This window comes from Dendrobates tinctorius, unplaced genomic scaffold (assembly GCF_039654945.1).
Source record: "Dendrobates tinctorius isolate UK_male_01 unplaced genomic scaffold, ASM3965494v1 ptg000166l, whole genome shotgun sequence".
NCBI lineage: Eukaryota > Metazoa > Chordata > Amphibia > Anura > Dendrobatidae > Dendrobates > Dendrobates tinctorius.
In genome coordinates, this window is record NW_027361833.1 from 8,964,322 (window position 1) to 8,980,264 (window position 15,943).

Consider the following 15,943-nt stretch of genomic DNA (forward strand, 5'->3'; position numbering starts at 1 on the left):
ATGGGGTTAAAATTTCAACTCACAACATAGCCTATGACGCTCTTGGGGTCCAGACGTGTGACTGTGCAAAATTTTGTGGCTGTAGCTGTGACGGTGCAGATGCCAATCCCGGACATACACACATACATACATACACTTTTTCCCCATTATGCACCTAGGGGCAAAATTGTTTGGTGAATTGGAACACGCGGGGTTAAAATTTCACCTAACAACATAGCCTATGATGGGCTCGGGGTCCAGACATGTGACTGTGCAAAATTTTGTGGCTGTAGCTGCGATGGTGCAGATGCCAATCCTGGACATACACACATTCGCTTTATAAGACACACTTTTTCCCCCAAATTTCGGGGGAGAGTGGGGGGTGCGTCTTATAAAGCGAATCTGTGTGCTGCTGTAGAGTGGGGGGCCAGCTCTGGCATGGAGTCAGGGGGCTGGGGTGGGCTGGATGGGGGCTGCGGAGAGAGCGGGAGGTCCTGTGCTCCCGCTCATTAGCTTCATGTAATATTCACTGCACCCGCTGTCCATCACCTCGGTTCTGAAACAGCGCCGAGTTGGTAGACAGGGGAGCGGTGCATATTACATGTGCCTGCACTCTCCCCCCTCACTATAGACACTTACTAATGATCGCTCCTGCTCCCAGCTCCCCCGTGGCTTTCCTGTGTCGAGTTTGCTGTCATCCTCCTCCTGCAGGGCGAGTGGCAGCAGCAGCTCATTCAGGCAGCTCATCACTTCAGGACTTTGCATGATGTGACCAATAGGACCTGCGGTCACATGACTCTCAGTGTGCACTGGGAGTCACATGACTGCAGCTGAGCAGCTCCTATTGGTCACATCATGGAAGGTCCTGTAGCTACAATGAGCTGCCTGAATGAGCAGCAGCTGTGTGCGCCCTGCAGGAGGAGGATGACAGCAGACTCAGTACAGACACAGGTAAGTCATGGGGGAGCTGGGAGCAGGAGCGATCATCAGTAGGTGAGTTAAGTGTTTATTATTTTAGCATGTGCTTGCCAGCAGGGGGGAAATATAGGGAAGGGGGCCATTTATGACAGCAGGGGAAAATATATGATCGAGGGGCCATGTGTGCCAGCAGGGGGGAATATATTGATGGGGGGCAATGTGTGCCTGCAGGAGGGAATATAGGGATGGGGGGACAATGTGTGCCAGCAGGGGGGAATATATGGAGGGGGGACAATGTGTGCCAGCAGGTGGAATATATGGAGGGGGGGACAATGTGCGCCAGCAGGGGGGAATATATGGAGCAGGGGACAATGTGTGCCAGCAGGGGGGAATATATGGAGGGGGAACAATGTGTGCCAGCAGGGGGGAATATATGGACGGGAGGACAATGTGTGCCAGCAGGGGGGATTATAGGACCTGGGGGACAATGTGTGCCAGCAGGAGGGAACATAGGGATGGGGGGCTGTGTGAATGCCAGCAGGAGGGAATATAGAGACGGGGGACAATGTGTGCCAGCAGGGGGAATATAGGGATGGGGGCCGTGTGCGTACCAGCAGGGAGGCATATAGCGAGAGGGGGGCCATGTGATGCCAGCAGGGGGGCATATAGTGACCGGGGGGCCATATGCAGGACAGGATGGGGGTGCTATGTGCCAGAAAATGGGGGCAGTGTGCCAGGTTGGGGGTTATATAAATACCAGAATGAGGGACATATACGGTATATGATTTGAAAGACAGACACTGGCATTATAAGACACACCTCCATTTAACATAAAAAAACATTTTTTTCTCCACCAAATTTGGGGGTGCATCTTATAATCAGGTGCGTCTTATAAAGCGAAAAATACGGTACATACATACACACATACACACACACATTCAGCTTTATATATATATGTGTGAAAAAAGGGAAAAAGCAGCACAAAAAATGAACAAACAATGCGCATTGTGAAGATAGTGACCGTATTGTCTCTAATATAAGGAAACTTTGGTCTACATTGGGTAAATGTCATCCAGAAATAAGGGAGTTTGGGTCTCCACCGCTAATTTCTTATAAATGAGCCAGAAATATAAAGGATATAGTAGAACATTCAGATATTGGCTCAAAAAAGAAAAATTTCCTGAACACATTGACTGGTAAGGCTAGGGTTGGTTCATTCCCTTGTCTTAATTGTGTGAATTGCACATATATGGAAAAAGGCAGTTCCTTCCAACATCCACATATTAATAAGGAAATTAAAATAAATCATTTTTTGACGTTTTCTTTGGCATTTGTCATTTATCTTTTAAAATGTCCATGTAATTTGTACTATGAGGGTGAAACCACTTGCAGACTGAAAGTGAGATTAAATCAACATAGACATAGCATTAGAAAAAAGAGACAAGATCTACTGGTATCCAAACATTTTTCAGATTTTAAACATGTGGAAAAGGATCTGACGTTTAGAGTGATAGACTATATTCCACCTTTGAGAAGAGGGGTGATAGAATTAAATTATTGAAGATTAGGGAGCTACAATGAATTAAAAAATTAAACACACTAAAACCCTTTAGTTTTAATGTCAATTACAAGCTACAGATTACTCTATAAGCCAATTGTAATAGATTCCTCTATGAGCTACTGTTTCTCTTCTTTATGATTCTGGGTTGTATTTTTAAGGTATTTATTTTATTTGTATTTTTTTTTTTTTTCAGATCATGCGGCAGCAGACTGATATTGGAATGCATGACTCCCCTTTTGAATGAAAACAAAATGTATGTATTTTTCAATAAAAACATATTATATGCGCAAAATCTGGTTTAAATTTTTTCTTTTGTTATTTCTATGATATTTTTTATGCATTTTTTATTATTTATTCTTTATTTTTTCTTTTGTGGTGAATGTACCTATATTAGGATTTGAACTAACGGTTTTTTGGAACAAAATATCCATTTCTTTAGGAGAGGTGGAGTGTGGGGCCTTTAGCGAGGTTCACCACTTCTCTTCCCCAATTTAGGTGTAGGTTAACTATCCCAGCTAATGGGAGGTGTCCCTATTAAATAAATCCCAAAAATGAAATCCTCTGTACACCAAAAAGGCACTTCGATCCCTTAACATGAAAGGAATTCTCCCTCAAAATCCGGAACACAGTCTGAACATGTTCCACATGAGAATCCCAATCCCTGGAAAAGATCAAAATATCATCCAGATAGATGATCAAAAACTTATCCACAAAGTCCCGGAAAATATCATTCATTAAGGATTGGAAGACAGAAGGGGCATTAGTGAGCCCAAAAGGCATCACCAGGTACTCAAAATGTCCCTCCGGAGTATTAAACGCCATCTTCCATAAGATTATACGCCCCCCTGAGGTCAAGCTTAGTAAACCAGCAAGCACCATTAACTCTGGAGAATAAATCAGAAATCAGGGGTAACGGATACTGAAATTTAACAGTAACTTTGTTGAGGGAACAATAGTCAATATAAGGCCTTAATGAACCATCCTTCTTGGCCACGAAAAAAAAAACATCACCTAAGGGTGAAGAGGATGGTCTAATATGACCCTTCTCCAATGACTCCTTAATATAAGATCGCATAGCCTCATGTTCAGGTGCAGATAAATTGAAAAGTCGACCTTTGGGAAATTTACACCCAGATCTCAACTCAATTGCACAGTCATAACTCCTATGAGGAGGCAAAGACGCAGACTTGCTCTCACTAAATACATCATAAAAATCAGCCAAATAGTCAGGAACATCATGCGACTGGGGAGAGGTGGAGAAAACAGGAGTGTCACCAAGAGCACACCGACAACCCCAACTCACCACAGACACAGATTTCCCATCCAAAACCGGATTATGGATTTGCAACCAGGGAAAACCCAGAACAATGGTATCATGTAAATTATGCAACACCAAAAATCTTCATTTTTTTTGGTGGTCTGGGGCGACTCGCATTATCACCTGGGTCCAAATCTGAGGTTTATTCTTCGCCAAAGGAGAAGCATCAATACCCTCAAAGGAATAGGTGTCCGCAGAGGTGTCATAGGAAAACCACAACGTTTAGCAAAATCCAAGTCCATTAGATTCAAGGCCGCTCCTGAATCCACAAAAGCCTTCGCGGAAAATGTGGATAAGGAGCAGATCAGAGTAATTGCCAAAAGAAACTTAGGTTGTACACCACCCACAGCAAATGTGTGTGCAAAACGTTTCTCTCATTTAGGGCAGACAGAAATAACATGAGAGGCATCTCCACAGAAAAAACACAGCTTAATACGCCTTCTAAACTCCTGATGTTGCGCCCTAGACAAAACTCCATCACATTGCATAGGTTCCGACATTTGTTCAAAATGTGGCAGCGCCTCCCGTGTAGTCTTGCGTTCATGTAAACGCCGATCAACTTGAATGGCTAATGACATAGAATCGTCAAGACCAGAGAGAACAGGAAATCCCACCATAGTATCTTTTAAAGTCTCAGACAAACCCTTCCAAAAGAGAGCTGCCAATGCACTATCATTCCATGTAGTAAGGACCGCCCACTTTCAGAATTTCTGACAGTATAACTCTGCAGGATCCTGACCCTGGTTCAATGCCAATAGGGCTCTCTCAGCTTGATCAATAGCATTAGGTTCATCATATAACAACCCCCCAAGGCTTGAAAAAATGCATCCACATTAGTCAAAACAGGATCTTCAGGTGTCAAAGAAAATGCCCAATCCTGGGGATCGACGCGCAGCAAGGAGATGACAATTTTAACATGCTGCGCAGAGCTCCCCGATGAGTTAGGCTTCAAGGAAAGAAATAATTTACACTTATTCTTAAAATTCAAAAATTTAGACAGATCCCCAGAAAACACATCAGGAGCAGGGATCCTTGGTTCAACAGCATGTGAATGAGTGAGATAGGTGGAAATTCCCCGCACTTCAACAGCGAGCTGCTCCACATGATCAGACAATTGATTAATCTCCATCAAGGAGAAAAAGAAAAAAAAAAAAGAATCCTCCTACGGCCCCAGAGAAAAAGAGGAGAAAATATACATATATAAAAAAAAATTTCTGACACTTTTTTTTTACAATTCTCTCCTGCTTTTGAGTACTCTAGAATCTGCGGTATGACTGGTGATTCTGTTATGAATGAGTCACCAAGAGAGGAAAAAACAAAAAGCAAGCTAAGCCCAGAAAACCGGAGAGGTTGGTAACTAGCGGATTGCAGACCCCTGATCCTATCCACAACAACTAGCAGTAGCCGTGGAGCGTGCCTACGGTGGTCCTAGATGCCTCATCACGGCCAGAGAACTAAATAAGCCTAAAGAAAGAAAGGGAAAATCTAAACTGCCCCAGAGCAGACCCCAAAGCAATAGACAGCCCCCAACATGTATTGTCGGTGAAATAAGATGAAAACACAGACACAGGTAGAAAGATAGGCTGAGCAAATGATGGGGCCCTCACTAACTAGAAAGGACAGGAAAGAAAAGCTGCTGTCTGCAATCACACAAAAAACCCTGCCAAAAAGAATGTCCAACACGTCTGATAGAAAAAAGGTCCTGAAGTCGCTAGACTTCAAATCACTATATCAGCACTCAGGTATATTCTGAAGACAGAGCAAAAGAGATCAACTGATCAGAGACAAAAATGGGGATTCAGCCCAGTCCCAGCCAGGGCTGGCTGAACACCAAAACTAAGTAAACCAGACAAAAACTCATATGAACAATAGCAGAGAAAACTTAGCTTTAGGAAGGCAGGAACCAAACTGGAAACCAGGAGCCACAGTCAGAAAAAATCACCAGCAAGAAACTAGGGAGTCGGCTGCCTTAAATCCAATCAGAAACCCCTGATGTCCAATCGCAGTCCTCTTCCTCAGGTGGTCGGTCTCTGCCATTTAGATCAGCTTCATTACCTCCCTTCACCAACAGAGGGAGTCCAGATAGAGAGCTCACTACTCCTCTGTCAGCACAGCCAGCTCCATAACCCTCACCAGAAGCCAGAGGCAAACCCGAAAATGAGCTCACAACACCAGTTCTGGAAAAGCTGTCTTTGGACAGATGATATTAGGATCAACATGAGTAAGAATGATGGGACAAAGAAAGTATGGAGAAGGCTTTGAATGGCTCATGATGTAAAGCATACCATATCCTCTATAAAACATGATGGAGGCAGTGTGATAGCATGGGCATGCATGTTTTCCAATGTCACTGGGTCACTAGTGTTTATTCATGATGTGAATGAAGACAGAAATAGCCGGATGAATTCTGAAGTGTACTGGGCGAAACATTGTGTTCATATTCAAACAAATGCAGCAAAGTTGATTAGACAATGCTTCACAGTACAGTTGGGCAATGACCCAAAATATACGGCAGAAGCAACCCAGGAGTTTTTAAGGCAAATACATTAAATATTCTGCAATGGCTGAGTCAATCACAAGATGTTAACCCAATCAAGCATGCATTTCACATGCTTAAGACAAAACTCAAGGCAGAAAGACCCACAAACAAGCAGCTGAAGTCAGCTGCAGCAAAGGCCTGGCAAAGCTTCACATAGGAGGAAATCCAGCATTCAGTGATATCCATTGCTTCCTGATTTCATGCAGTTATTTCAAAGGATATTCTACAAAGTATTAAAAATATTAAAAATTAACACTTTATTTATGATAAAGTTAATATGTCCAATTATTTTTGAGCCCCTGAAATGAGGAGGCTTTGTAGAAAGATGCTTAAAATTCCTAAATGTTTCACAGGATAATTGTTTTCAAACAGTTACATTAAACCTGAATGTCTACACTTCAATTACATTTCAGTTGTTTCATTTTAAATCATAAATAGTGACATGGAGAGGCCAAATTGTGAAAATTCCAGCACTGTCCAAATATTTCTGAACCTAAGTATATGTGTCTATTGAATATGCCTGTGTGTAATGTGCTAAAATGCTTGTGTCATGTATTAGCATGTGTATATTTCATATATTTTTGTCTAATGTGACTATGTATCTGAATATGCAGAGTGGGTCTTACAGAGTGGGGGAGACCAAAAACATGTTCTGTACAGGGGGTCCCTTCACAGTCAGTGTCCGCCTTTGCAGTACATGATTTACTTCCTTGAATCATGGAAGGTGAAGAAAAGTCTGCCACATTTGTATGGTAGATAACATTATCATATGCATCAAGGTGAATGGTGGAGAGAGCTGGCCCTGGTATTAATAGACAGATAGGAGAAAGTTCAGCTTGACCATAACCATACCAGGTTAAGACAACTCACACCGGTCACAATTAATTTTATATATTACGCTACTAGAGTTGCAATTAATGTAATTTTTAATTTTAAAATTTAAGGTAAGTTCACTATTGCTAAACTCTTTAGACACCTGCGCATGCTTGCATGTTTTGCAAATATTGGCACCGCACTTATAAAAACCTTTAGTAGTCAACCGGTTTTCCTTAGGTTTATTGCGATCCAAAGAAAACATGCTTGGTGATAATATACTACCCAGCGATGGAGCCCTCCTAGACACTACATTAACGTCGGGCGACAAGATTTGCGCTAATTTTTCATCCTCAAATAGTACCAGCAAATATTTATGGATTCTGATACTGGAAAATTGCGGACTGTATTGGAAACAGATGTATGGCTCATTCTCAATATTCTTATCCCTGTTTTTCACCGGGGTTGACGCTATCAATTTTTCCCGTTTTTTGGTTTGCATTATTTGTTGCGCCCTAGTTAGAGTCCAGTTCGGATATCTACGACTTTTCAATTTGTTTGTAACATGCCTGAATTCCTCCCTCAAAACCTCATTGGAGCTGCAATTACGTTTAACTCGTGTATATTCACCTACCGGAATAGATTTTACTGTATGTTTATTATGACTGCTTGTTGCATGTAAAACAGTATTCCCACTAAGGGGTTTATGATGCATTTTTGTGTGAATGATAGCACCATCCACACCCATCAGATCCAAATCTAAAAATGAAATTTTTTCAGAATTACACTTGTAGGTGAACTTGATGTTATATCTGTTTGAATTTAAATACATAGCAAAGTCTGGTATGGCAGATATGTCTCCACCCCAAATAATTAGGCTATCATCGATATATCTGCCATACCAAACCAATTGCTCCAGATAAGGATTAGAAACTGAGTATATGAACTCCGTCTCCCAAAAAGACATTGCCAAATTCGCTAGGGAAGGTGAGAATTTGGCCCCCATTGCCACTCCCTTTAATTGGAAAAAAATTCACCATTGAACATAAAAAAAAATATGTGTCATTAGATAGAATACAACCTGTAAAATGTAATTTTGTAGTTTGACCGAAAAATTACTATGTTTTGAGAAATGATACTGCAAAGCTTGTATCACCACATCATGGAAAATACAGGTGTATAAAGAAATCACGTCACATGTGAGCCATGTATACTTGGAGGACCAAATTTTTTTAGAAAAAACACCCAAAACCTGCTTGGAATCCCTAATGTATCCTGGGGTTCGTTGTACCCAGGGTTGAAGTAGCGAATCCACCCACTGGCACAAGTGTTCGTTATTTGACCCGATCCTCGATACTATTGGGCGCATTGGTGGAACACCATTGGATTTATGAATTTTAGGGACCCCATGTAAAATTGGTAGAACAGGATTTTTCACTTCTAAGTAGTGAGTAATGAGTAATTCTATTGGACAGGTATACATATATATCCTACCCAAGGTGGAGTATGGATATGGCTGTGACAAAGACCATGTAGGTCAAAACGCGTAGCCTCATCTCGTTCTAACCTGGAATGGTTATATGGAGAGACTCATGATGAGTCTTTTAAACCGATTTAATAAAGAAGAATTTTAAGCAGATGAAGCTGAACTTTCTCCTTTCCTAATTGTTGATGTCGGTCTGTACGGAGCTCCGTGTTACTGCTTCTGCTTACTGGTGATCTGGCTTCCTTTTCGTTCATTAATAAACAGATGCCAACTCTATTTTTAGTTCTCTTTGCATGAAGCTGGCACAGGTTCACTATAGATTAATCTTGGTGCATAGCGTGATTGAACTGGTATACATATTTTATTACCACTCACTGCTACCTACAGATTACATTTGGCAAAAAAAACCACACGCTGTACTACTGTATTTATTTAGATGAATTTCTATATAATTTGACAAATTATTCATAGGGCCAATAGTCTATTGTAAGCCTTAAACAGTGTATCATTAACGTGCACAAATAATTCCTTGCAAGGTTTATAAAGTTTTGTATCCTAGAATAAACCTTCACTGCAGTACTTGTACCAGTATTGACTTGTACTTGTTCTATCACTGGCATGGGCTGAGCTGCAGTATAAACTACAAGAAAATGCATGTATTTAAGTTGCTGTACTAAGGGGTCAGACCTCACAGATCACTTATTGATAGTTTATGTTAGACTGCAAGCTCTTTTATTAAAGACTAACACAATATATTGTTCTTTTTAGATACGGTAGTAAAGAAATCAATAATAGGTCAATTATAACTAACACATAGCCGTAATTAGAAAGGTTCCACTGCTTTGTGCCAAGCCCTCTTTACAAATCTGTGCACCTTCATGTTTCCAGACTATCATCAAATCTTTTGATGTCTGATCTTGCAGTGATGTGTTACTCATTCTCTTCTGCATCGCGATCTATTGTATGTGAGTAAAGGCCTCCATATACATTAAATGAAAGTCGGCCGATTTCAGTGGGATCATCTAGCCACTTAATATGTATGGGACTCTCCAGGGCCTTTCGGATAGATAATTTCAGGGGAGAGAAGGGAAGAGCAGTTGGAATTTCAATTTTCAATTTTTTAGTATCCAGGGAAGATAAGCCGCAGGACTATCAGGCTCCACTTTCTCAACTTTCCCCTTTGGAAACATATAAATAGTTTGTCAAGCATTCCTGCATATGGTGGAGTTGGCGGAGATAGCTGTCTGCTGAATCAATGTTTGACTGACAGTTATCCAATAGTCAGATTTAGAAAGAAAAAGGGACAATTCTAAAGGTACTGTCACACTTAGCGATGCACCAGCGATCCCAACCAGCGATATGACGCGGTCAGGATCGCTGGTACATCGCTAAGTGGCCACTAGTGAGCTGCCAAACAGGCAGATCTCCCCAGCGACATAGCAGCGGTCGGGGTCATTACTTACCTGTCAGACGAGGCAATCCTGACATCCTTCCTCCCTCGTCCACGCGTCGCTCGTAGGCGCCACAGGAAGCCCAGCAGGAAGCTGATGATGAGAAACGTTCCAGGACGTTCTCGCGCGATCAGCGATAACCATCGGGGGAGCGGTCGGAGGTAAGTATCACACATAGCGATATCGCTAGCAATATCGCTGCTACGTCACAAAAACCAGTGACGTTATAGCGATATTGCTAGTGATATCACTTAGTGTGACAGGCCCTTAAGATATAGCTGTAGGATCAGATAACCTATAGGATCTTTGCAAACTGTAACAATGGAAGGACATAGTGTGTAACTGAAATTGAGCTGATTACGCAAATTTACTATTTTAGTCAATTCCTTATACAAGCTACCCTTTTGCCATTTTGACTTGCTTTATTTTTCTTTGTGCAGTTTCTATGAATCATCTTTTGCTATATGGAAGCCATCAATATGTATACAAGCTGGCTAGATTTGTTTGGCAGAACCATAATTCAATAGGTATTGTCTCAATGTAGTTTGATTTATTTTATTACCAATTTAATGCCTTTACAGTTGTGCTCAATGACACATCATCCTGTAACCGACACCTTGATTTACAGAAACTGAACTATACAGACATTAATATGCTAAATCACATGTTGATAAAGATTTTCTTGAAAAATAAGAATGAAAAAATCTATTGAAAAAAGGTAAACTGTTGTTTCATAGTTTGTAAACTGTATAATAATAATAATAATAAGCAAAAACAGTAAATATGTAACAAAGATATGTGGTTTTTAGAATTTACATGGCCTGATACCATAACCAATTCTAGTTTATAATAATGGATCTTTTATTAAGGATGTACATAGTTATTACTCAGTTACAGAGTATGGTTGAAAAAAAGACTGTTTTCAATCATGTTCAACCAAGGGATGGGTAAGGTTGCGGATAATGTGATAGATAGAAAGAAGGGGTATAAGTAAACTTTAAATTTGTTCTGTTTCTATTGACTTACCGGAGGGTAAATGCAAATGCATGAATTAATCTTCCTTAAAGGTTTTACATTAAACAGCTTTTCACTTTTTTTTGTAAGGGCCATTTCTATACTTGTATAGATTAATCAATGTCTACTTAAATGTTTTTTCAAGAATAAATACAGTTAATGTTTTGCATATATATATATATATATATATATATATATAAATAATATCATTCTTTAAAGATCGTCATCCTTTACCATTAAACAAAGCAGTGTTCTTACAAAGAAATTCTATAAATTGAGTAGCTACGGATTCTAGAATTTATATATCATACCGCTTGTCATAAATGATAACCAACAATACTTATATGAAATGTCAGTAGATGGCTATTCTGATTTAACACTTACGGTCACCAGGTGCCACAGCAGGTCTTCTTTTCAATTCCTCCAGTAACAGGCTTACTGTATTCCACTCCTTATTCAGATCTTCTACCTTTTTCTGTTAAAGATACGCATGTTTTTAGTAGCAAGAAAAAAAGTGGATTGAACCTATTTAATATAATTCAATGGCTGTATGAGACAAGGTAAATAGAATTACGAACCTATTCAAAATAAACCTGCTTACAGCTTCAAAATATGTGTATATTCAGGGGTGTATCTTGAAGCTTCTAGATCTCAATGCAGATTCTGTTACAGAGTCCCTAACTACTATATACTATTTATAATACAGATGCCTTCGAGTTGAAGGAGGTCATTTTGATCCCCTTTGACAATAAGGCATTGGTTAAGTTTGTTTCCTCTTGTCATTAAATTGCTTTAGTTAGGAAATATAAAAATAAGCAAGTTAACAATGGACTTGCTTATTCTATCTGCTGTTAGTATATTGTTATTGGAGCTTTTATTTTGCATGATATACAGCTTGTTTCCAAACTTGCCAACTTGGCCAACAAAGCTTGCCTGAGTATGCCCAGTTGTTGCATTCCAGGTTAAAGAGTTAACCCCTAACATCTCAGTTAGTTCTCTCTAGCCAACTAATTTCTACACAACGGTTAGCTGTTCACCTTACTGTGTCCTCGTTATAAACACCTGACCTGTAATTTGTTCTGTAAATTTACCAACTCTTTGCCCCCACCATCCACAGTTTCTAGAGAGATTCTCCTAATCACGACTCTCATTTTCCTGAGATGTGTGCTTGTGCTCATTCACTTTTATTGCTATAAACAAATATAGTGATAACAGTATAGGCATAGCACAAACACTGACAGATCATTAATGTAGAGTAGCAGGATTAAGCTCATAAATCAAAACTGTCATTCAAAGAGAAGTGCCTAACCACACCAAACATTCAGGAATTAAAGAAATTGCATAGATCTGAGCTGCTAAAGAGAAAACTTAACAATACCCTTTTAAACCCTACCTCTGGTTAATATATTTACACTCCTATTTAAATCTTCCTACTCTAAACCATCTTATTACATACAATAATAATTCTACCACTAGATCTGTATGATCTTTATAAGGAATTTCTATTCAGTCCAATAAGGGAATGCATACTTTTATACAAATCAGACAGACAGTTGACTGTCAATATTTTAAAGTGAGATTGTAGGGCATGATTTATACATACAGCTCTGGAAAAAATTAAGAGACAACCACATCAAAGCCCTGTCATGGGAAGCCCATTCTCCAGACCTGAACCCCATTGAAAACCTCTGGAATGTAATCAAGAGGATGATGGATAGTCACAAGCCATCAAACAAAGAAGAACTGCTTACATTTTTGAGCCAGAAGCAGTGTGAAAGACTGGTGGAAAACATGCCAAGATGCATGAAAGCTGTTTTGTATTGTTGTTTCTAAATGATTGTGAGCCTGTTTTATCTCTATTGTTTTAGGTATAAAAGCACTGTTTTTTTAAATTTTGACCATTTTTCTTTGTCAGAAAAAAAACCCAAAATTTATTGCTTGGAAATTCGGAGACATGTTGTCAGAAGTTTATAGACTAAAACTAAAATAACAATTTGCATTTTACTCAAAAATATACCTATAAGGAGAAATATCAGACAAATTGAACATTTGAAAGTGGTCTCTTAATTTTTACCAGAGCTATAGTAATGAAAAAGCTTTGGATAAATGCATTTATTAAATCTCTGATAAAAAAATAACACTAGCATAATTTTTAGCGCAATAGAAGAAGGTCAATGGTGTGTAAAATGCAATTTACTTACTGTCTGAAGATCACTATTTAGTGCCTGTCTGTTGTGATTATGTCTCAGATCTGCTTGGAATACGTGAAACTGTTGTTCAGGCAGTGTGACTGACAAGTCTACATTTTTCAGTACATATCCCTTCATTTCTCTCAAGTACTTGTTTTGTGTTACTGTGCAAGTGTTTCTGAGACATCAACTATCCTTAAAACAATTAAGCTCAGCAAGTTGATTTATTGCCTTGATTTCCATTGCTTGATGACATGTCATACACAGTAAATTATGGTACCAGTGAATGTCTACATCTGGATTTGGCATTTGATCAAATTTTGCTTTGTCTATTTAAAGACATACAGTTGTGGCCAAAAGTATTGACACCCCTGCAATTCTGTCAGATAATACTCAGTTTCTTCCTGAAAATGATTGCAAACACAAATTCTTTGGTATTATTATCTTCATTTAATTTGTCTTAAATGAAAAAACACAAAAAGAATTGTCCTAAAGCCAAATTGGATATAATTCCACACCAAATATAAAAAAGAGGGTGGACAAAAGTATTGGCACTGTTCGAAAAATTATGTGATGCTTCTCTAATTTGTGTAATTAACAGCACCTGTATCTTACCTGTGGCACCTAACAGGTGTTGGCAATAACTAAATCACACTTGCAGCCAATTGACATGGATTTAAGTTGACTCAACCTCTGTCCTGTGTCATTGTGTGTACCACATTGAGCATGGAGAAAAGAAAGAAGACCAAAGAACTGTCTGAGGACTTGAGAAACCAAATTGTGAGGAAGCAGGAGCAATATCAATATTTGTGCCATAAATCCGGCATATATGTCGAATTGTCTATTTGCTTGTGGCTAGAGTTGAACGAAACGGGTCAAAAAAATTCAAAAGTCGCCGACTTTCGCCAAAGTCGGGTTTCATGAAACGAAACCAGACCTTAGCGTGAGGTTGGCCACGAGGTCGGTGACATTAGTGCCAAAGTTGCGTTTCAAAAGATGCTTTAGGCTGGTTTCACATTTGCGTTTTTTAGCGCTGGAAAAAAACGCATACGTGCGCATGCGATTTTTCCCCTATATTTAACATGGGTGCGCATACCTGCGCGCTTGTAAGCGCATGTATGCGATTTTCATGCGCTGCGTTTTTTTGGGGTGTGCGTTGGTATTTTCCAGACGCAGCATGTTGCATTTTTTGGCCCTGGAAAAAATCGCATGCGCACGTATGCGCACGTTTTGCGCTAAAAATGGCCATTATAGCCTATGGATGCGCATACGTGCGCACTGGCATGCGCAGGTATGCGTTTTTTTAGTGCTGCGTTTTTTGGGTGGTGTCCACTTTTTATCCTAGTTAGAATCTTCTAAAGTCAAAACAAAAAAGTCTATATAAAGGAGGTGCCTGCCAAAACTCTGCCACTACTACACTGACAGATTGAAGAGCAGACAGTCAACCAAGAACCCATTATATCAGCGAAGAATGTGAGTATATTACATTATATGCCTGTCCTTTTAAATTATGTATGTACTAATGATTTTTATTATTTTTACATGCAGTATGTCTTCAGAATCCGAGTATTCCCCATCGCGGCAGGAATTGGCGCAAGCAGACCGTGAGGTGATTATTTTCGTGCATCTGGTAAGTATATCTGCTGCTTCTCCAAATCTCTTACGTTTTTTTCAACTTTCTTAAGACATCGTCATCATCATCTGCGGACGGGACTAGTGAGGGCGAAGAGCAGGAGCAGCGAAGCCAAGTCCCGGTGGTGATACGGAATGTAAGTATCAAATGATTTGTAATGTTCTTTATTTTTTATCTGCTATTTTTACTCTTTTTTTTGTTTCTTTTTTTGTAACTTTTTATTCAATTTAAATTTGATTATTCTAATGAATGTGTTTTGTCTAGGTTCCACAACGGGATGAAGACGTCTACCTGGATAATGAGCAGCTCATCAGCCTGGTCCAGGAGCGTTCGCCGTTGTGGGACAGCCGTGACCGGCTGTACAAGGACAATGTGGTGACCCGGCGGCTATGGAATGAGGTGGCCGCAGCGTTGATGGATGGCTGGGACAGCGCCACAGCATCCTCCAAAAAGGCGTTTAGTGAGTATTTCCCTGCTCTGTATTGTGCCGCAGTGACTGTTGTCCTTGATGGCACTGTTGGGTTTCGTGCTAGGCGTATTCTAGCAGGAAACCCAACAGTGTCATCGGGGTCTACAGTGACTGCTTTGAGTATTGTATTGCTACATTGTGCCGCAGTGACTGTTGTCCTTGACGGCACTGTTGGGTTTCGTGCTAGGTGTATTCTAGCAGGAAACCCAACAGTGTCATCGGGGTCTACAGTGACTGCTTTGAGTATTGTATTGCTACATTGTGCCGCAGTGACTGTTGTCCTTGACGGCACTGTTGGGTTTCGTGCTAGGTGTATTCTAGCAGGAAACCCAACAGTGTCATCGGGGTCTACAGTGACTGCTTTGAGTATTGTATTGCTACATTGTGCCGCAGTGACTGTTGTCCTTGACGGCACTGTTGGGTTTCGTGCTAGGCGTATTCTAGCAGGAAACCCAACAGTGTCATCGGGGTCTACAGTGACTGCTTTGAGTATTGTATTGCTACATTGTGCCGCAGTGACTGTTGTCCTTGACGGCACTGTTGGGTTTCGTGCTAGGCGTATTCTAGCAGGAA

The 15,943-nt window shown here is 40.2% G+C and overlaps 1 protein-coding gene across 8 annotated transcripts in view; it reads right to left on the bottom strand.

Annotated features, from left to right (window-relative positions):
* Nucleotides 1-15,943, bottom strand: part of DMD (dystrophin) — a 3,834,938-nt gene that overhangs the window by 1,359,309 nt on the left and 2,459,686 nt on the right. For all 8 annotated transcript variants that reach the window (XM_073550686.1, XM_073550687.1, XM_073550688.1 and 5 more), the window contains one exon: nt 11,464-11,554. In XM_073550686.1, coding sequence (XP_073406787.1) covers nt 11,464-11,554 — 91 coding nt within the window. The remainder of the gene's footprint in view (nt 1-11,463; nt 11,555-15,943) is intronic.